Consider the following 15,541-nt stretch of genomic DNA (forward strand, 5'->3'; position numbering starts at 1 on the left):
GGGAGTGAGTTATATGGAGAATTAGAGGATTGAGAGTGAGTTGTGCAGAATATTAGAGGTTTGGGAGTGAGATATAGAGAGAATTAGCGGATTGGGAGTGAGTTATATTGAATATTAGAGGATTGAGAGTGAGTTGTACAGAATATTAGAGGTTTGGGAGTGAGTTACACAGAATATTAGAGGTTTGGGTGAGAGTTATATAGAGCATTAGAGGTTTGGGAGTGAGCTATATTGAGTATTAGAGGATTGGGAGCTAGTTATACAGATTATTAGAGGTTTGGGAGGGAGTTATATTGAGTATTAGAGGATTGGGACTGAGTTAAATTGAGTATTAGAAGTTTGAGTGAGCTATACAGAGTATTAGAGGATTGGGAGTGAGTTATATTGAGCATTAGAGGATTGAGAGTGAGTTATGTAGAGTATTAGAGGTTTGGGAGTGAGTTATACAGAGTATTAGAGGTTTGGGAGTGAGTTATATTGAGCATTAGAGGATTGAGAGTGAGTTATGTAGAGTATTAGAGCATTGGCAGCGAGTTATACAGAGTATTAAAGGAATGGGAGTGAGTTATATAGAGCATTAGAAGATTGGAAGCGTGTTATACAGAGTATTAGAGGTTTGGGAGTGAGTTATACTGAATATTAGAGGTTTGGGAGTGAGTTCTATTGAGTATTAGAGGATTGGGAGCGAGTTATACAGAGTATTAAAGGAATGGTAGTGAGTTATACAGAGTATTAGAGGATTGAGAGTGAGTTATCCAGAATATTAGAGGTTTGGGAGTGAGTTATACAGAATATTAGAGGTTTGGGAGTGAGTTATACAGAATATTAGAGGATTGAGAGTGAGTTATACAGAGTATTAGAGGATTGAGAGTGAGTTATGTAGAGTATTAGAGGTTTGGGAGTGAGTTATACAGAATATTAGAGGTTTGGGAGTGAGTTATACAGAATATTAGAGGATTGAGAGTGAGTTATACAGAGTATTAGAGGATTGAGAGAGAGTTATACAGAATATTAGAGGTTTGGGAGTGAGTTATATTGAGTATTAGAGGATTGAGAGTGAGTTATACAGAATATTAGAGGTTTGGGAGTGAGTTATATTGAGTATTAGAGGATTGAGAGTGAGTTATACAGAATATTAGAGGTTTGGGAGTGAGTTATATTGAGTATTAGAGGATTGAGAGTGAGTTATCCAGAATATTAGAGGTTTGGGAGTGAGTTATACAGAATATTAGAGGTTTGGGAGTGAGTTATACAGAATATTAGAGGATTGAGAGTGAGTTATCCAGAGTATTAGAGGATTGAGAGAGAGTTATACAGAATATTAGAGGTTTGGGAGTGAGTTATATTGAGTATTAGAGGATTGAGAGTGAGTTATACAGAGTATTAGAGGATTGAGAGAGAGTTATACAGAATATTAGAGGTTTGGGAGTGAGTTAAATTGAGTATTAGAGGTTTGAGAGTGAGTTATACAGAATATTAGAGGTTTGGGAGTGAGTTATACAGAGTATTAGAGGATTGGGAGCGAGTTATACAGAATATTAGAGGATTGAGAGTGAGTTATACAGAGTATTAGAGGATTGAGAGTGAGTTATGTAGAGTATTAGAGGAATAAGAGTGAGTTCTACAGTATTAGAGAATTGGGAGTGAGTTATACAGTATTAGAGGTTTGGGAGTGTGTTATATAGCGTATTAGAGGATTGGGAGTGAGTTATATTGAGTATTAGAGGTTTGGGAGTGAGTTATATTGAGTATTAGAGGATTGCGAGTGAGTTATGTAGAACATTAGAGCATTGGGAGCGAGTTATACAGAGTATTAGAGGTTTGGGAGTGAGTTATACAGAATATTAGAGGATTGGGAGTGAGTTATATTGAGTATTAGAGGATTGAGAGTGAGTTATGTAGAACATTAGCGCATTGGGAGTGAGTTGTACAGAATATTAGACGTTTGGGAGTGAGTTATGTCAAGTATTTGAGGTTTGGGAGTGAGTTATGTTGAGTATTAGAGGTTTGGGAGTGAGTTATGCAGAATATTAGAGGATTGAGAGTGAGTTATATCGCGTATTAGAGGATTGGGAGCGAGTTATACAGAGTATTAGAAGTTTGGGAGTGAGTTATGTAGCGTATTAGAGGATTGGGAGTGAGTTATACAGTGTATTAGAAGTTTGGGAGTGAGTTATATAGCGTATTAGAGGATTGGGAGTGAGTTATACAGAGTATTAGAGGTTTGGGAGTGAGTTATATTGAGCATTAGAGGATTGAGAGTGATTTATGTAGAGTGTTAGAGGTTTGGGAGTGAGTTATATTGAGCATTAGAGGATTGAGAGTGAGTTATGTAGAGTATTAGAGGTTTGGGAGTGAGTTATATTGAGCATTAGAGGATTGAGAGTGAGTTATGTAGAGTATTAGAGCATTGGCAGCGAGTTATACAGAGTATTAAAGGAATGGGAGTGAGTTATATAGAGCATTAGAGGATTGGAAGCGTGTTATACAGAGTATTAGAGGTTTGGGAGTGAGTTATACCGAATATTAGAGGTTTGGGAGTGAGTTCTATTGAGTATTAGAGGATTGGGAGCGAGTTATACAGAGTATTAAAGGAATGGTAGTGAGTTATACAGAGTATTAGAGGATTGAGAGTGAGTTATACAGAGTATTAGAGGTTTGGGAGTGAGTTATACAGAATATTAGAGGTTTGGGAGTGAGTTATACAGAGTATTAGAGGATTGAGAGTGAGTTATACAGAATATTAGAGGTTTGCGAGTGAGTTAGACAGAGTATTAGAGGATTGAGAGTGAGTTATACAGAGTATTAGAGGATTGGGAGCGAGTTATACAGAGTATTAGAGGATTGAGAGTGAGTTATACAGAGTATTAGAGGTTTGGGAGTGAGTTATATTGAGTATTAGAGGATTGAGAGTGAGTTATACAGAATATTAGAGGTTTGGGAGTGAGTTACACAGAGTATTAGAGGATTGGGAGCGAGTTATACAGAATATTAGAGGATTGAGAGTGAGTTATACAGAGTATTAGAGGATTGGGAGCGAGTTATACAGAATATTAGAGGATTGAGAGTGAGTTATACAGAGTATTAGAGGATTGAGAGTGAGTTATGTAGAGTATTAGAGGTATAAGAGTGAGTTCTACAGTATTAGAGAATTGGGAGTGAGTTAGACAGTATTAGAGGTTTGGGAGTGAGTTATGTAGAGTATTAGAGGTTTGGGAGTGAGTTATATTGAGTATTAGAGGATTGAGAGTGAGTTATACAGAATATTAGAGGTTTGGGAGTGAGTTACACAGAGTATTAGAGGATTGGGAGCGAGTTATACAGAATATTAGAGGATTGAGAGTGAGTTATACAGAGTATTAGAGGATTGAGAGTGAGTTATGTAGAGTATTAGAGGTATAAGAGTGAGTTCTACAGTATTAGAGAATTGGGAGTGAGTTAGACAGTATTAGAGGTTTGGGAGTGAGTTATGTAGAGTATTAGAGGTTTGGGAGTGAGTTATGTAGAGTATTAGAGGTTTGGGAGTGAGTTATATTGTGTATTAGAGGTTTGGGAGTGTGTTATATAGCGTATTAGAGGATTGGGAGTGAGTTATATTGTGTATTAGAGGATTGAGAGTGAGTTGTACAGAATATTAGAGGTTTGGGAGTGAGTTATATTGAGTATTAGAGGATTGGGAGCGAGTTATACAGAGTATTAGAGGTTTGGGAGTGAGTTATACAGAATATTAGACGTTTGGGAGTGGGTTATGTCGAGTATTAGAGGTTTGGGAGTGAGTTATACAGAATATTAGACGTTTGGGAGTGAGTTATGTCGAGTATTAGAGGTTTGGGAGTGAGTTATATTGAGTATTAGAGGTTTGGGAGTGAGTTATGTAGAGTATTAGAGGTTTGGGAGTGAGTTATATTGAGTATTCTTGGTTTGGGAGTGCGTTATTTAGCGTATTAGAGGATTGAGAGTGAGTTATGCAGAATATTAGAGGATTGAGAGTGAGTTATATCGCGTATTAGAGGATTGGGAGCGAGTTATACAGAGTATTAGAAGTTTGGGAGTGAGTTATGTAGCGTATTAGAGGATTGGGAGTGAGTGATACAGTGTATTAGAAGTTTGGGAGTGAGTTATATAGCGTATTAGAGGATTGGGAGTGAGTTATACAGAGTATTAGAGGTTTGGGAGTGAGTTATATTGAGCATTAGAGGATTGAGAGTGAGTTATGTGGAGTATTAGAGCATTGGCAGCGAGTTATACAGAGTATTAAAGGAATGGGAGTGAGTTATATAGAGCATTAGAGGATTGGGAGTGAGTTATACAGAGTATTAGAGGATTGGGAGTGAGTTATATAGAGCATTAGAGGATTGGGAGCGAGTTATACAGAGTATTAGAGGTTTGGGAGTGAATTATATAGAGCATTAGAGGATTGGGAGTGAGTTATACAGAGTATTAGAGGATTGGGAGTGAGTTATATAGAGCATTAGAGGATTGGGAGTGAGTTATACAGAATATTAGAGGTTTGCGAGTGAGTTAGACAGAGTATTAGAGGATTGAGAGTGAGTTATACAGAGTATTAGAGGATTGGGAGCGAGTTATACAGAGTATTAGAGGATTGGGAGTGAGTTTTATAGAGCATTAGAGGATTGGGAGTGAGTTATACAGAGTATTAGAGGATTGGGAGTGAGTTATATCGAGCATTAGAGGATTGGGAGTGAGTTATACAGAGTATTAGAGGTTTGGGAGTGAGTTATATTGAGCATTAGAGGATTGAGAGTGAGTTATGTAGAGTATTAGAGCATTGGCAGCGAGTTATACAGAGTATTAGAGGATTGGGAGTGAGTTATATAGAGCATTAGAGGATTGGGAGCGAGTTATACAGTGTATTAGAGGTTTGGGAGTGAGTTATACAGAGTATTAAAGGAATGGGAGTGAGTTATATAGAGCATTAGAGGATTGGGAGTGAGTTATACAGAGTATTAGAGGATTGGGAGTGAGTTATATAGAGTATTAGAGGATTGGGAGCGAGTTATACAGAGTATTAGAGGTTTGGGAGTGAATTATGTAGAGTATTAGAGGATTGGGAGCGAGTTACACAGAGTATTAAAGGAATGGGAGTGAGTTATATAGAGCATTAGAGGATTGGGAGCGAGTTATACAGAGTATTAGAGGTTTGGGAGCGAGTTATACAGAGTATTAAAGGAATGAGAGTGAGTTATACAGAGTATTAGAGGATTGGGAGCGAGTTATACAGAGTATTAAAGGAATGGGAATGAGTTATATAGAGCTATATAGAGCATCAGAGGATTGGGAGCGAGTTATACAGAGTATTAAAGGAATGGGAGTGAGTTATATAGAGCATTAGAGGATTGGGAGCGAGTTATAGAGAGTATTCGAGGTTTGGGAGTGAGTTATACCGAATATTAGAGGTTTGGGAGTGAGTTATATTGAATATTAGAGGATTGGGAGCAAGTTATACAGAGTATTAAAGGAATGGGAGTGAGTTACACAGAGTATTAGAGGTTTGGGAGTGAGTTATACAGAATATTCGAGGTTTGGGAGTGAGTTATACAGAGTATTAGAGGATTGAGAGTGAGTTATACAGAATATTAGAGGTTTGGGAGTGAGTTATACAGAGTATTAGAGGATTGAGAGTGAGTTGTACAGAATATTAGAGGTTTGGGAGTGAGTTATACAGAGTATTAGAGGTTTGGGAGTGAGTTATACAGAATATTAGAGGTTTGGGAGTGAGTTATACAGAATATTACAGGTTTGGGAGTGAGTTATACAGAGTATTAGAGGATTGAGAGTGAGTTATACAGAATATTAGAGGTTTGGGAGTGAGTTATACAGAGCATTAGAGGATTGGGAGCGATTTATACAGAGTATTAGAGGATTGAGAGTGAGTTATACAGAGTATTAGAGGTTTGGGAGTGAGTTATACAGAATATTCGAGGTTTGGGAGTGAGTTATACAGAGTATTAGAGGATTGGGAGTGAGTTATATAGAGCATTAGAGGATTGGGAGCGAGTTATACAGAGTATTAGAGGTTTGGGAGTGAATTATGTAGAGTATTAGAGGATTGGGAGCGAGTTACACAGAGTATTAAAGGAATGGGAGTGAGTTATATAGAGCATTAGAGGATTGGGAGCGAGTTATACAGAGTATTAGAGGTTTGGGAGCGAGTTATACAGAGTATTAAAGGAATGAGAGTGAGTTATACAGAGTATTAGAGGATTGGGAGCGAGTTATACAGAGTATTAAAGGAATGGGAATGAGTTATATAGAGCTATATAGAGCATCAGAGGATTGGGAGCGAGTTATACAGAGTATTAAAGGAATGGGAGTGAGTTATATAGAGCATTAGAGGATTGGGAGCGAGTTATAGAGAGTATTCGAGGTTTGGGAGTGAGTTATACCGAATATTAGAGGTTTGGGAGTGAGTTATATTGAATATTAGAGGATTGGGAGCAAGTTATACAGAGTATTAAAGGAATGGGAGTGAGTTACACAGAGTATTAGAGGTTTGGGAGTGAGTTATACAGAATATTCGAGGTTTGGGAGTGAGTTATACAGAGTATTAGAGGATTGAGAGTGAGTTATACAGAATATTAGAGGTTTGGGAGTGAGTTATACAGAGTATTAGAGGATTGAGAGTGAGTTGTACAGAATATTAGAGGTTTGGGAGTGAGTTATACAGAGTATTAGAGGTTTGGGAGTGAGTTATACAGAATATTAGAGGTTTGGGAGTGAGTTATACAGAATATTACAGGTTTGGGAGTGAGTTATACAGAGTATTAGAGGATTGAGAGTGAGTTATACAGAATATTAGAGGTTTGGGAGTGAGTTATACAGAGCATTAGAGGATTGGGAGCGATTTATACAGAGTATTAGAGGATTGAGAGTGAGTTATACAGAGTATTAGAGGTTTGGGAGTGAGTTATACAGAATATTGGAGGTTTGGGAGTGAGTTATATTGAGTATTAGAGGATTGAGAGTGAGTTATGTAGAGTATTGGAGGATTGAGAGTGATTTATACAGAATATTGGAGGTTTGGGAGTGAGTTATACAGAATATTAGAGGTTTGGGAGTGAGTTATACAGAGTTTTAGAGGTTTGGGAGTGAGTTATATAGAGCATTAGTGGATTGGGAGTGAGTTATATTGAGTATTAGAGGATTGAGAGTGAGTTATACAGAGTATTGGAGGTTTGGGAGTGAGTTATCCAGAATATTAGAGGTTTGGGAGTGAGTTATACAGAATATTAGAGGTTTGGGAGTGAGTTATACTGAATATTAGAGGTTTGGGAGTGAGTTATACAGAATATTAGAGGATTGAGAGTGAGTTCTGCAGAATATTAGAGGTTTGGGAGTGAGTTATATTGCGTATTAGAGGATTGAGAGTGAGTTATACAGAATATTAGAGGTTTGGGAGTGAGTTATACAGAGTATTAGAGGATTGAGAGTGAGTTATACTGAATATTAGAGGTTTGGGAGTGAGTTATACAGAGTATTAGAGGTTTGGGAGCGAGTTATACAGAGTATTAGAGGATTGGGAGTGAGTTATATTGAGTATTAGAGGATTGAGAGTGAGTTATACAGAATATTAGAGATTTGGGAGTGAGTTATACAGAGTATTAGAGGATTGGGAGCGAGTTATATTGAGTATTAGAGGATTGAGAGTGAGTTGTACAGAATATTAGAGATTTGGGAGTGAGTTATACAGAGTATTAGAGGATTGAGAGTAAGTTTTACAGAGTATTAGTGGTTTGGGAGTGTGTTATATTGAGTATTAGAGGATTGAGAGTAAGTTTTACAGAGTATTAGTGGTTTGGGAGTGTGTTATATTGAGTATTAGAGGATTGAGAGTAAGTTTTACAGAGTATTAGAGGATTGGGAGCGAGTTATATTGAGTATTAGAGGATTGAGAGTAAGTTTTACAGAGTATTAGTGGTTTGGGAGTGTGTTATATTGAGTATTAGAGGATTGAGAGTAAGTTTTACAGAGTATTAGTGGTTTGGGAGTGTGTTATATTGAGTATTAGAGGATTGAGAGTGAGTTATACAGAGTATTAGAGGTTTGGGAGTGAGTTATATTGAGTATTAGAGGATTGAGAGTGAGTTATACAGAGTATTAGAGGATTGGGAGCGAGTTATATTGAGTATTAGAGGATTGAGAGTGAGTTTTACAGAGTATTAGAGGTTTGGGAGTGAGTTGTATTGAGTATTAGAGGATTGAGAGTGAGTTATACAGAGTATTAGAGGATTGGGAGCGAGTTATACGGGATATTAGAGGATTGAGAGTGAGTTATACAGAGTATTAGAGGATTGAGAGTGAGTTATATTGAGTATTAGAGGATTGAGAGTGAGTTGTACAGAATATTAGAAGTTTGGGAGTGAGTTATGCAGAATATTAGAGGCTTGGGAGTGAGTTATAGTGAGTATTAGAGGATTGAGAGGTAGATATGTAAAGTATTGGTCCAGAAGAGTTGGGGCTTCAGATCATTGCTTTTCTGGGCTGTACAGTCATCTCACAGCAGATCAGCTGTTTTACTTACAGTCTGACTGGAGGACTGTTATGACATAACACTGCTGGGAGAAAAGATTTTGTGACCGAATAAATGCATATTTGCATATTTTTTGGGCTCCATTGAGTGCATCCTTGAATTATGGACCACTCCCCCTAAAACATATCCCATGGCCCACATTCCAACTGCCAACCCCACTGCTGGGACCCAGCCAATTGCTCCCAGTGAGGCCCGACCCCCCACTCATCTGTTTTCGGCCCGTGTCCATCATGGTTCCTCTCACTGGGTGCAGTCCCAGCAGTGGCCACTGCTCCCGGTGGTGCTGCTGGGACTGAGGAGCTACTGGCCCTGTGATTGGCCGGCAGCTGCTGGAGGCGGGACTTCCTGCCTCAGAGGGGCCGAAGTCCCGATCAAGTCCAAAATTACAGTGTGACGTCCAGGCCTGGCAGAGGGGGGCTCGACAACCCCCCTCCACCGACTTTTTTTCCAGTGGGTGGGGTCACCGCCACCACGTAAAATTCCAGCCTCTGATTCTATCAAATAAACTACCAATAAACCAACTGTCACTCTGTATTGATTTGTGTTTGGAAGAAACAGCAGCTCGTGAGTTTTATACCAAAATCTCTTGATGTTTTAAAGAGTTTCTCTCTTGAGTTATGAGACGGTCTTGTTGGCATTTCCGCTGCACTTCATCAGCTGTAGAGAGCTTTGGAACATCCCGAGACTGTAACAGGTCCAATATAAATCCAAGTCTTTCTGTACTGCTCTGTACGAGGGAAGCAGTTAACTCTGGCCCTCATTTCTCTCTGCTCTGCATTTAAGCCTGGCTCGGGTATAAAATTACAACCCGACCCAGGCCCAACCCGTACCCGACCCAGGCCCGAGTCCTTTCATTTCTTTTCATGCCTGACCCGACCCGAGCTGACCCGAGCCGAGCCGAGCCGACACGAATCTCCTTCATCCATTCCGGCAGCAGGCTATTCCTGCAGATGGAGTTGTGGGGAATCGTGGGTAAGCCTGATCCCGTGACTTTCCGGACGGAAGCAGTGTCCAGCCCGACCCGACCCCGAGTGCGAATGCTGGACTCGGAATATAGACCCGACCCGAAACCGACACATGTAGTCGAGTCTAGTCGGGCTCGGGTCGGAGAGACAGGCTTTGCTCTGCATTTAAACATCCTGTACTTTTAAAAGGAGGAAGTGGGAGTGAAAGGGCTTGGATTTATATACATCATCTTACAGCTCCTTAGGAAATGCCACAGGGTTTCACAGCGGGAAAATTCTTTTCAAGGTACAGCCAAGAAAACTGATCTCACACACAGTCAATTCCCTCAAACAGCGATGAAATAAATGGCCGGATAATCTGTCCTGACACCAGATGAGGGATAAATGTTGGGAAGAACTTTGTGTGAAACCCACCTCTCTCTTTTACTCCCACTTGAACAGGCAGACAAGGCAAAAGCAAAATACTGCAGATGTTGGAAATGGGAAATAAAAACAGGGATTGCTGGAAATACACAGGGCAGTGTTTATGGAGCGAGAAACAGCTTTAACGTTTCAGGTCAATGATATTTACTGATGAAATTCTGACAAAAGGTCATCAAGCTGAGTGATTAACTCTCTTTCTCTCTCCTCAGATACTGCCAGAACTGCTTTGTCCAGCATTCTATGTTTATATTTCAGGCAGACAGGGCCTGGGTTTAATGTCATGTCTGGAAGACAATACCTCTGACAGTACAGCGCTGCTCATTAGGCACTCGAGTTGGTAACCTCCCGGATTATCCCTCTGTTTTGCCTGGAGTGGGAGTTGAACCTTGCTACTGCTGCAAGCAGCCCCATCACAGCTTTGGATTGGACCTGTGCACTTGTGTTGCCTAATTATGTGAGGCCTCCGAGTCCCCTGAGCATCTCCAACAAAACCACAAGCAAAGGCTCTGAATTGTCAAACTGCCTAAGCAGCATGCGATAGACAGAGCTAAGCGATCCCATAACCAACGGATCAGATTTAAGCTCTGCAGTCCTGCCACATCCAGTCAAGAATGGTGGTGGACAATGAAACAACTAACTGGAGGAGGTGGCTCCACAAATATCCCCATCCTCAATGATGGGGGAGCCCAGCACATCAGTGCGAAAGATTAGGCTGAAGCATTTGCAACAATCTTCAGCCAGAAGTGCCAAGTGGATGATCCATCTCGGCCTCCTCCTGAAGTTCCCAGCATCACAGATGCCAGTCTTCAGCCAATTCGATTCACTCCGCGTGATATCAAGAAATGACTGAAGGCACTGGATACTGCAAAGGCTATGGGACCTGACAATATTCTGGCAATAGTACTGAAGACCTGTGCTCCAGAACTTGCCGCGCCCCTAGCCAAGCTGTTCCAGTACAGCTACAACACTGGCATCTACCCGGCAATGTGGAAAATTGCCCAGGTACGTCCTGTGCACAAAAAGCCGGACAAGTCCAACCCGGCCAATTACCGCCCCATCAGCCTACTCTCAATCATCAGTAAAGTGTCATCGACAGTGCTATCAAATGGCACTTGCTTAGCAATAACCTGCTCAGTGATGCTCAGTTTGGGCTCCGCCAGGGCTACTTAGTTCCTGACCTTATTACAGCCTTGGCTCAAACATGGACAAAAGAGCTGAACTCAAGAGGTGAGGTGAGAGTGACTGCCCTTGACATCAAGGCAGCATTTTTTACCGAGTACAGCATCAAAGAGCCCTAGCAAAACTGAAGTCAATGGGAATCAGGGGGAAAACTCTCCGCTGGCTGGAGTCATACCTAACGCAAAGGAAGATGGTTGTGGTTGTTGGAGATCAATCATCTGAGCTCCAGGACATCACTGCAGGAGTTCCTCAGGGTAGTCCTAGGCCCCACCATCTTCAGCTGTTTCATGAATGACGTTCCCTCCATCATAAGGTTAGGAGTGGGGATGTTCGCTGATGATTGTACAATGTTCAGCACCATTCGCAACTCTTCAGATACTGAAGCAGTCCGTGTAGAAATGCAGCAAGACTTGGGGACAATATCCAGGCTTGGGCTGATAAGTGGCACGTAACATTTGTACCATATCAGTGTCAGGCAATGACCATCTCCAAAAAAGAGAGAATTGAACCATCGCCCCTTGACATTCAACGACATTACCATTGCTGAATCCCCCACTATCAACATCCTAGGGGCTACCATTGTCCAGAAACTGAACTGGAGTAGCCATATAAATACCGTGGCTACAAGAGCAGGTCAGAGGCTAGGAATCCTGTGCCAAGTAACTCATCTCCTGACTCCCCAAAGCCCATCCACCATCTACAAGGCACAAGCCAGGAGTGTGATGGAATACTCTCCACCTGCCTGGATGAGTGCAGCTCCAAAAACACTCAAGAAGCTCGACAAAGCAGCCCGCGTGATTAGCACCCCATCTACAAACATTCACTCCGTCCACCACCGACGCACAGTGGCAGCAGTGTGTACCATCTACAAGATGCACTGCAGCAATGCACCAAGTCTCCTTAGACAGCACCTTCCAAACCCACAACCTCTACCAACTAGAAGGACAAGGGCAGCAGATGCATGGGAACACCACCACCTGCAAGTTCCCCCTCCAAGTCACACACCATCCTGACTTTGAACTATATCGCCGTTCCTTCACTGTCGCTGGGTCAAAATCCTGGAACTCCCTTCCTAACAGCACTGTGGGTGTACCTACCCCACATGGACTGCAGTGGTTCAAGAAGGCAGCTCACCACCATCTTCTCAAGGGCCATTAGGGATGGGCAGTAAATACTGGTCTAGCCAGTGACACCCACATCCCATGGATGAATTAAAAAAAATTACAGAGACCCACCCTTTGTAAGTGCAATGACATTTGCAGACTATGGGTAAATTGTCACATGATCAAATGTCATAAGATCAGACCTCCAGGAATAAGTCCAACCAGAGTCAGTATTGCTGGTGAACAGCCAGCGAAAAGTCCGCCGATGACTCCTCTACATGGTTTAATGTGTGAACAGGACAGTAGTGAGGTGAAAATTCTTCTTCTCTCCCCACATTTGCTAATTCTGCTGTTTTTTAAAAATAAATCTGTCAGTATCATCTCACGGCCAGATGGGGGAGACACCGCCTTATATAAGTAGAGCAGTGCAACAGCAACATCTGCTGTCACCAAGTGGGACTACAGGGTTATTTTATATATTTTTTCTATTCACATCTCACATAACACACTGTGTTGGGAGCAAACATTAGCAATGGTGGTTTCCAGGAAACTCAAATCCTACCAGTTGACGTTGCACAGCGAAACCATAAATGTAAGTGATTCAAGCAGATTGTCAGTTACAGTGGCGCAGTGGTTAGCACCGCAGCCTCACAGCTCCAGGGACCCAGGTTCAATTCTGGGTACTGCCTGTGCAGAGTTTGCAAGTTCTCCCTGTGTCTGCGTGGGTTTTCGCCGGCTGCTCCGGTTTCCTCCCACAGCCAAAGACTTGCAGGTTGATAGGTAAATTGGCCATTGTAAATTGCCCCTAGTGCAGGTAGGTGGTAGGGAAATATAGGGACAGGTGGGGATGTTTGGTAGGAATATGGGATTAGTGTAGGGTTAGTATAAATGGGTGGTTGATGTTCGGCACAGACTCGGTGGGCCGAAGGGCCTGTTTCAGTGCTGTATCTCTAATCTAAAAAAACTTGCAGGTGATAGGTAAATTGGCCATTGTAAGGTAGGTGGTAGGGAATATGGGATTACTGTAGGGTTAGTATAAATGGGTGGTTGTTGGTCGGCACAGACTCTGTGGGCCAAAGGGCCTATTTCAGTGCTGTATCCCTAAATAAAATAATTGATACATCCGCCCATCTCTCTCTCTCTCTCTCTCTCTCTCTCTATATATATATAAATATATATATAATCTCCATCCAGCTATCTATAACTATCTCTCCATTCATCCCTCCGTCCATCCATCGATATTTCTCTCCATCCATTTCAAACACACACTTAAACTACATCTCTCATACTATGAGAGATATGTGTGTGTACATCTTCATACATGTACTCCTCATGTCATACACACATGTCCTGTGACTCTCTCACATCAATGAACGTACATCGATGAGCCAATAACTTGTCCAGTGATTCTCCCCACTGTGCGGCTTCCTCTGCTGTTGGCCTGTACACAATACAGAACAGAAAAATTCATCAGAAACCAGGTGGGGCAATAGAAACAGCAGCCAACTCACCACATCACCCAGTCCCAGAGGGGGAAAGGACAGTGTCTGACCCACTGCCCCACCCAGTCCCAGAGGGGGAAAGGACAGTGTCTGACCCACTGCCCCACCCACTCCCAGAGGGGGAAATACAGTGTCTGACCCACTGCCCCACCCAGTCCCAGAGGGGGAAAGGACAGTGTCTGACCCACTGTTCCACCCAGTCCCAGAGGGGGAATGGACAGTGTCTGATCCACTGCACCACCCCGTCCCAGAGGTGGAAAGGACAGTGTCTGACCCACTGCACCACCCAGTCCCAGAGGGGGAAAGGACAGTGTCTGACCCACTGCACCACCCAGTCCCAGAGGGGGAAAGGACAATGTCTGACCCACTGCACCACCCAGTCCCAGAGGGGGAAAGGACAGTGTCTGACCCACTGTCCCACCCGGTCCCAGAGGGGGAAAGGACAGTGTCTGACCCACTGTCCCACCCGGTCCCAGAGGGGGAAAGGACAGTGTCTGACCCGCTGTCCCACCCGGTCCCAGAGGGGGAAAGGACAGTGTCTGACCCGCTGTCCCACCCGGTCCCAGAGGGGGAAAGGACAGTGTCTGACCCACTGCCCCACCCAGTCCCTGAGGGTGAAAGGACAGTGTCTGACCCACTGCCCCACCCAGTCCCTGATGGGGAAAGGACAGTGTCTGACCCACTGCCCCACTCAGTCCCTGAGGGGGAAAGGACAGTGTCTGACCCACTGCACCACCCAGTCCCAGAGGGGGAAAGGACAGTGTCTGACCCACTGCACCACCCAGTCCCAGAGGGGGAAAGGACAGTGTCTGACCCACTGTCCCACCCAGTCCCTGAGGGGGAAAGGACAGTGTCTGACCCACTGCCCCACTCGGTCCCTGAGGGGGAAAGGACAGTGTCTGACCCACTGTCCCACTCGGTCCCTGAGGGGGAAAGGACAGTGTCTGACCCACTGCTCCGCCCAGTCCCAGAGGGGGAAAGGACAGTGTCTGACCCACTGCCCCACCCAATCCCAGAGGGGGAAAGGACAGTGTCTGACCTGCTGCATCACCCAGTCCCAGAGGGTGAAAGGACAGTGTCTGACCTAGTCCCGGATAGGAGGGCAGGGAACGAGTTGAAGAGGAACAAAGCAGAGGTGGGGAGGGGGGTAAATTGGAGGGGAGGAGAGCAAGTGAAAGAAACTCTAAGCATGTGAGTGACTGAAGAGATCTCACCTCAAGGAATTCATCTCATTCCTGCCACAGGAATCATTCCATCTCCGCAGAAAGCCCAAGCGATTGCCCCTGTGTGTGAAAAAACCCCCACAAAATAAATGGATTCAAATTGACCAAGGGAGCAAGTATGAATTGAATTGACGTCAGGGCCAAAGGGATTGCAATGAATCTAGCTACAGGCAATTTTAACGTGCACCCTATCCCCACCTCAGGACCAGGCAGTCTCTAACCGTGTGGAGTTAACGCCTGTCAGGCTGGACCCTGTGGACAGGAAAGGACAGGGGAGGAGAGGTGAGGAGTAGAGAGGAGAGGACAGGACAGTGGAGGAGAGAAGAGGACAGAAGAGGAGAAGAGAAGACAAGAGAGGAGAGGAGAGGAGAGAACAGGACAGGAGATGAATGGAGAGGAGAGTTGAGAGGAGAAGATGGCAGGAAAAGAGAGGACAGGACAGGAGAGGAGAGGAGAGGACAGGACAGTGGAGGAGTAGGGAGGACTGGACAGGACAGGAGAGGAGAGGAGAGGACAGGACAGTGGAGGAGTAGGGAGGACTGGACAGGACAGGAGAGGAGAGGAGAGGACAGGACAGTGGAGGAGTAGGGAGGAC

General features: G+C 43.4%; 1 protein-coding gene across 4 annotated transcripts in view; it reads right to left on the reverse strand.

Annotated features, from left to right (window-relative positions):
* The window catches only part of LOC137346115 (regulator of G-protein signaling 3-like), a 155,081-nt gene that overhangs the window by 13,178 nt on the left and 126,362 nt on the right, over positions 1-15,541 (reverse strand). For all 4 annotated transcript variants that reach the window (XM_068009426.1, XM_068009427.1, XM_068009425.1 and 1 more), the window contains exons 4-5: positions 14,938-15,006; positions 13,601-13,662 (exon numbers count right to left, since the gene is read on the reverse strand). In XM_068009426.1, the coding sequence (XP_067865527.1) occupies positions 13,601-13,662; positions 14,938-15,006 (131 nt within the window). The remainder of the gene's footprint in view (positions 1-13,600; positions 13,663-14,937; positions 15,007-15,541) is intronic.

This window comes from Heterodontus francisci, chromosome 29 (assembly GCF_036365525.1).
Source record: "Heterodontus francisci isolate sHetFra1 chromosome 29, sHetFra1.hap1, whole genome shotgun sequence".
NCBI lineage: Eukaryota > Metazoa > Chordata > Chondrichthyes > Heterodontiformes > Heterodontidae > Heterodontus > Heterodontus francisci.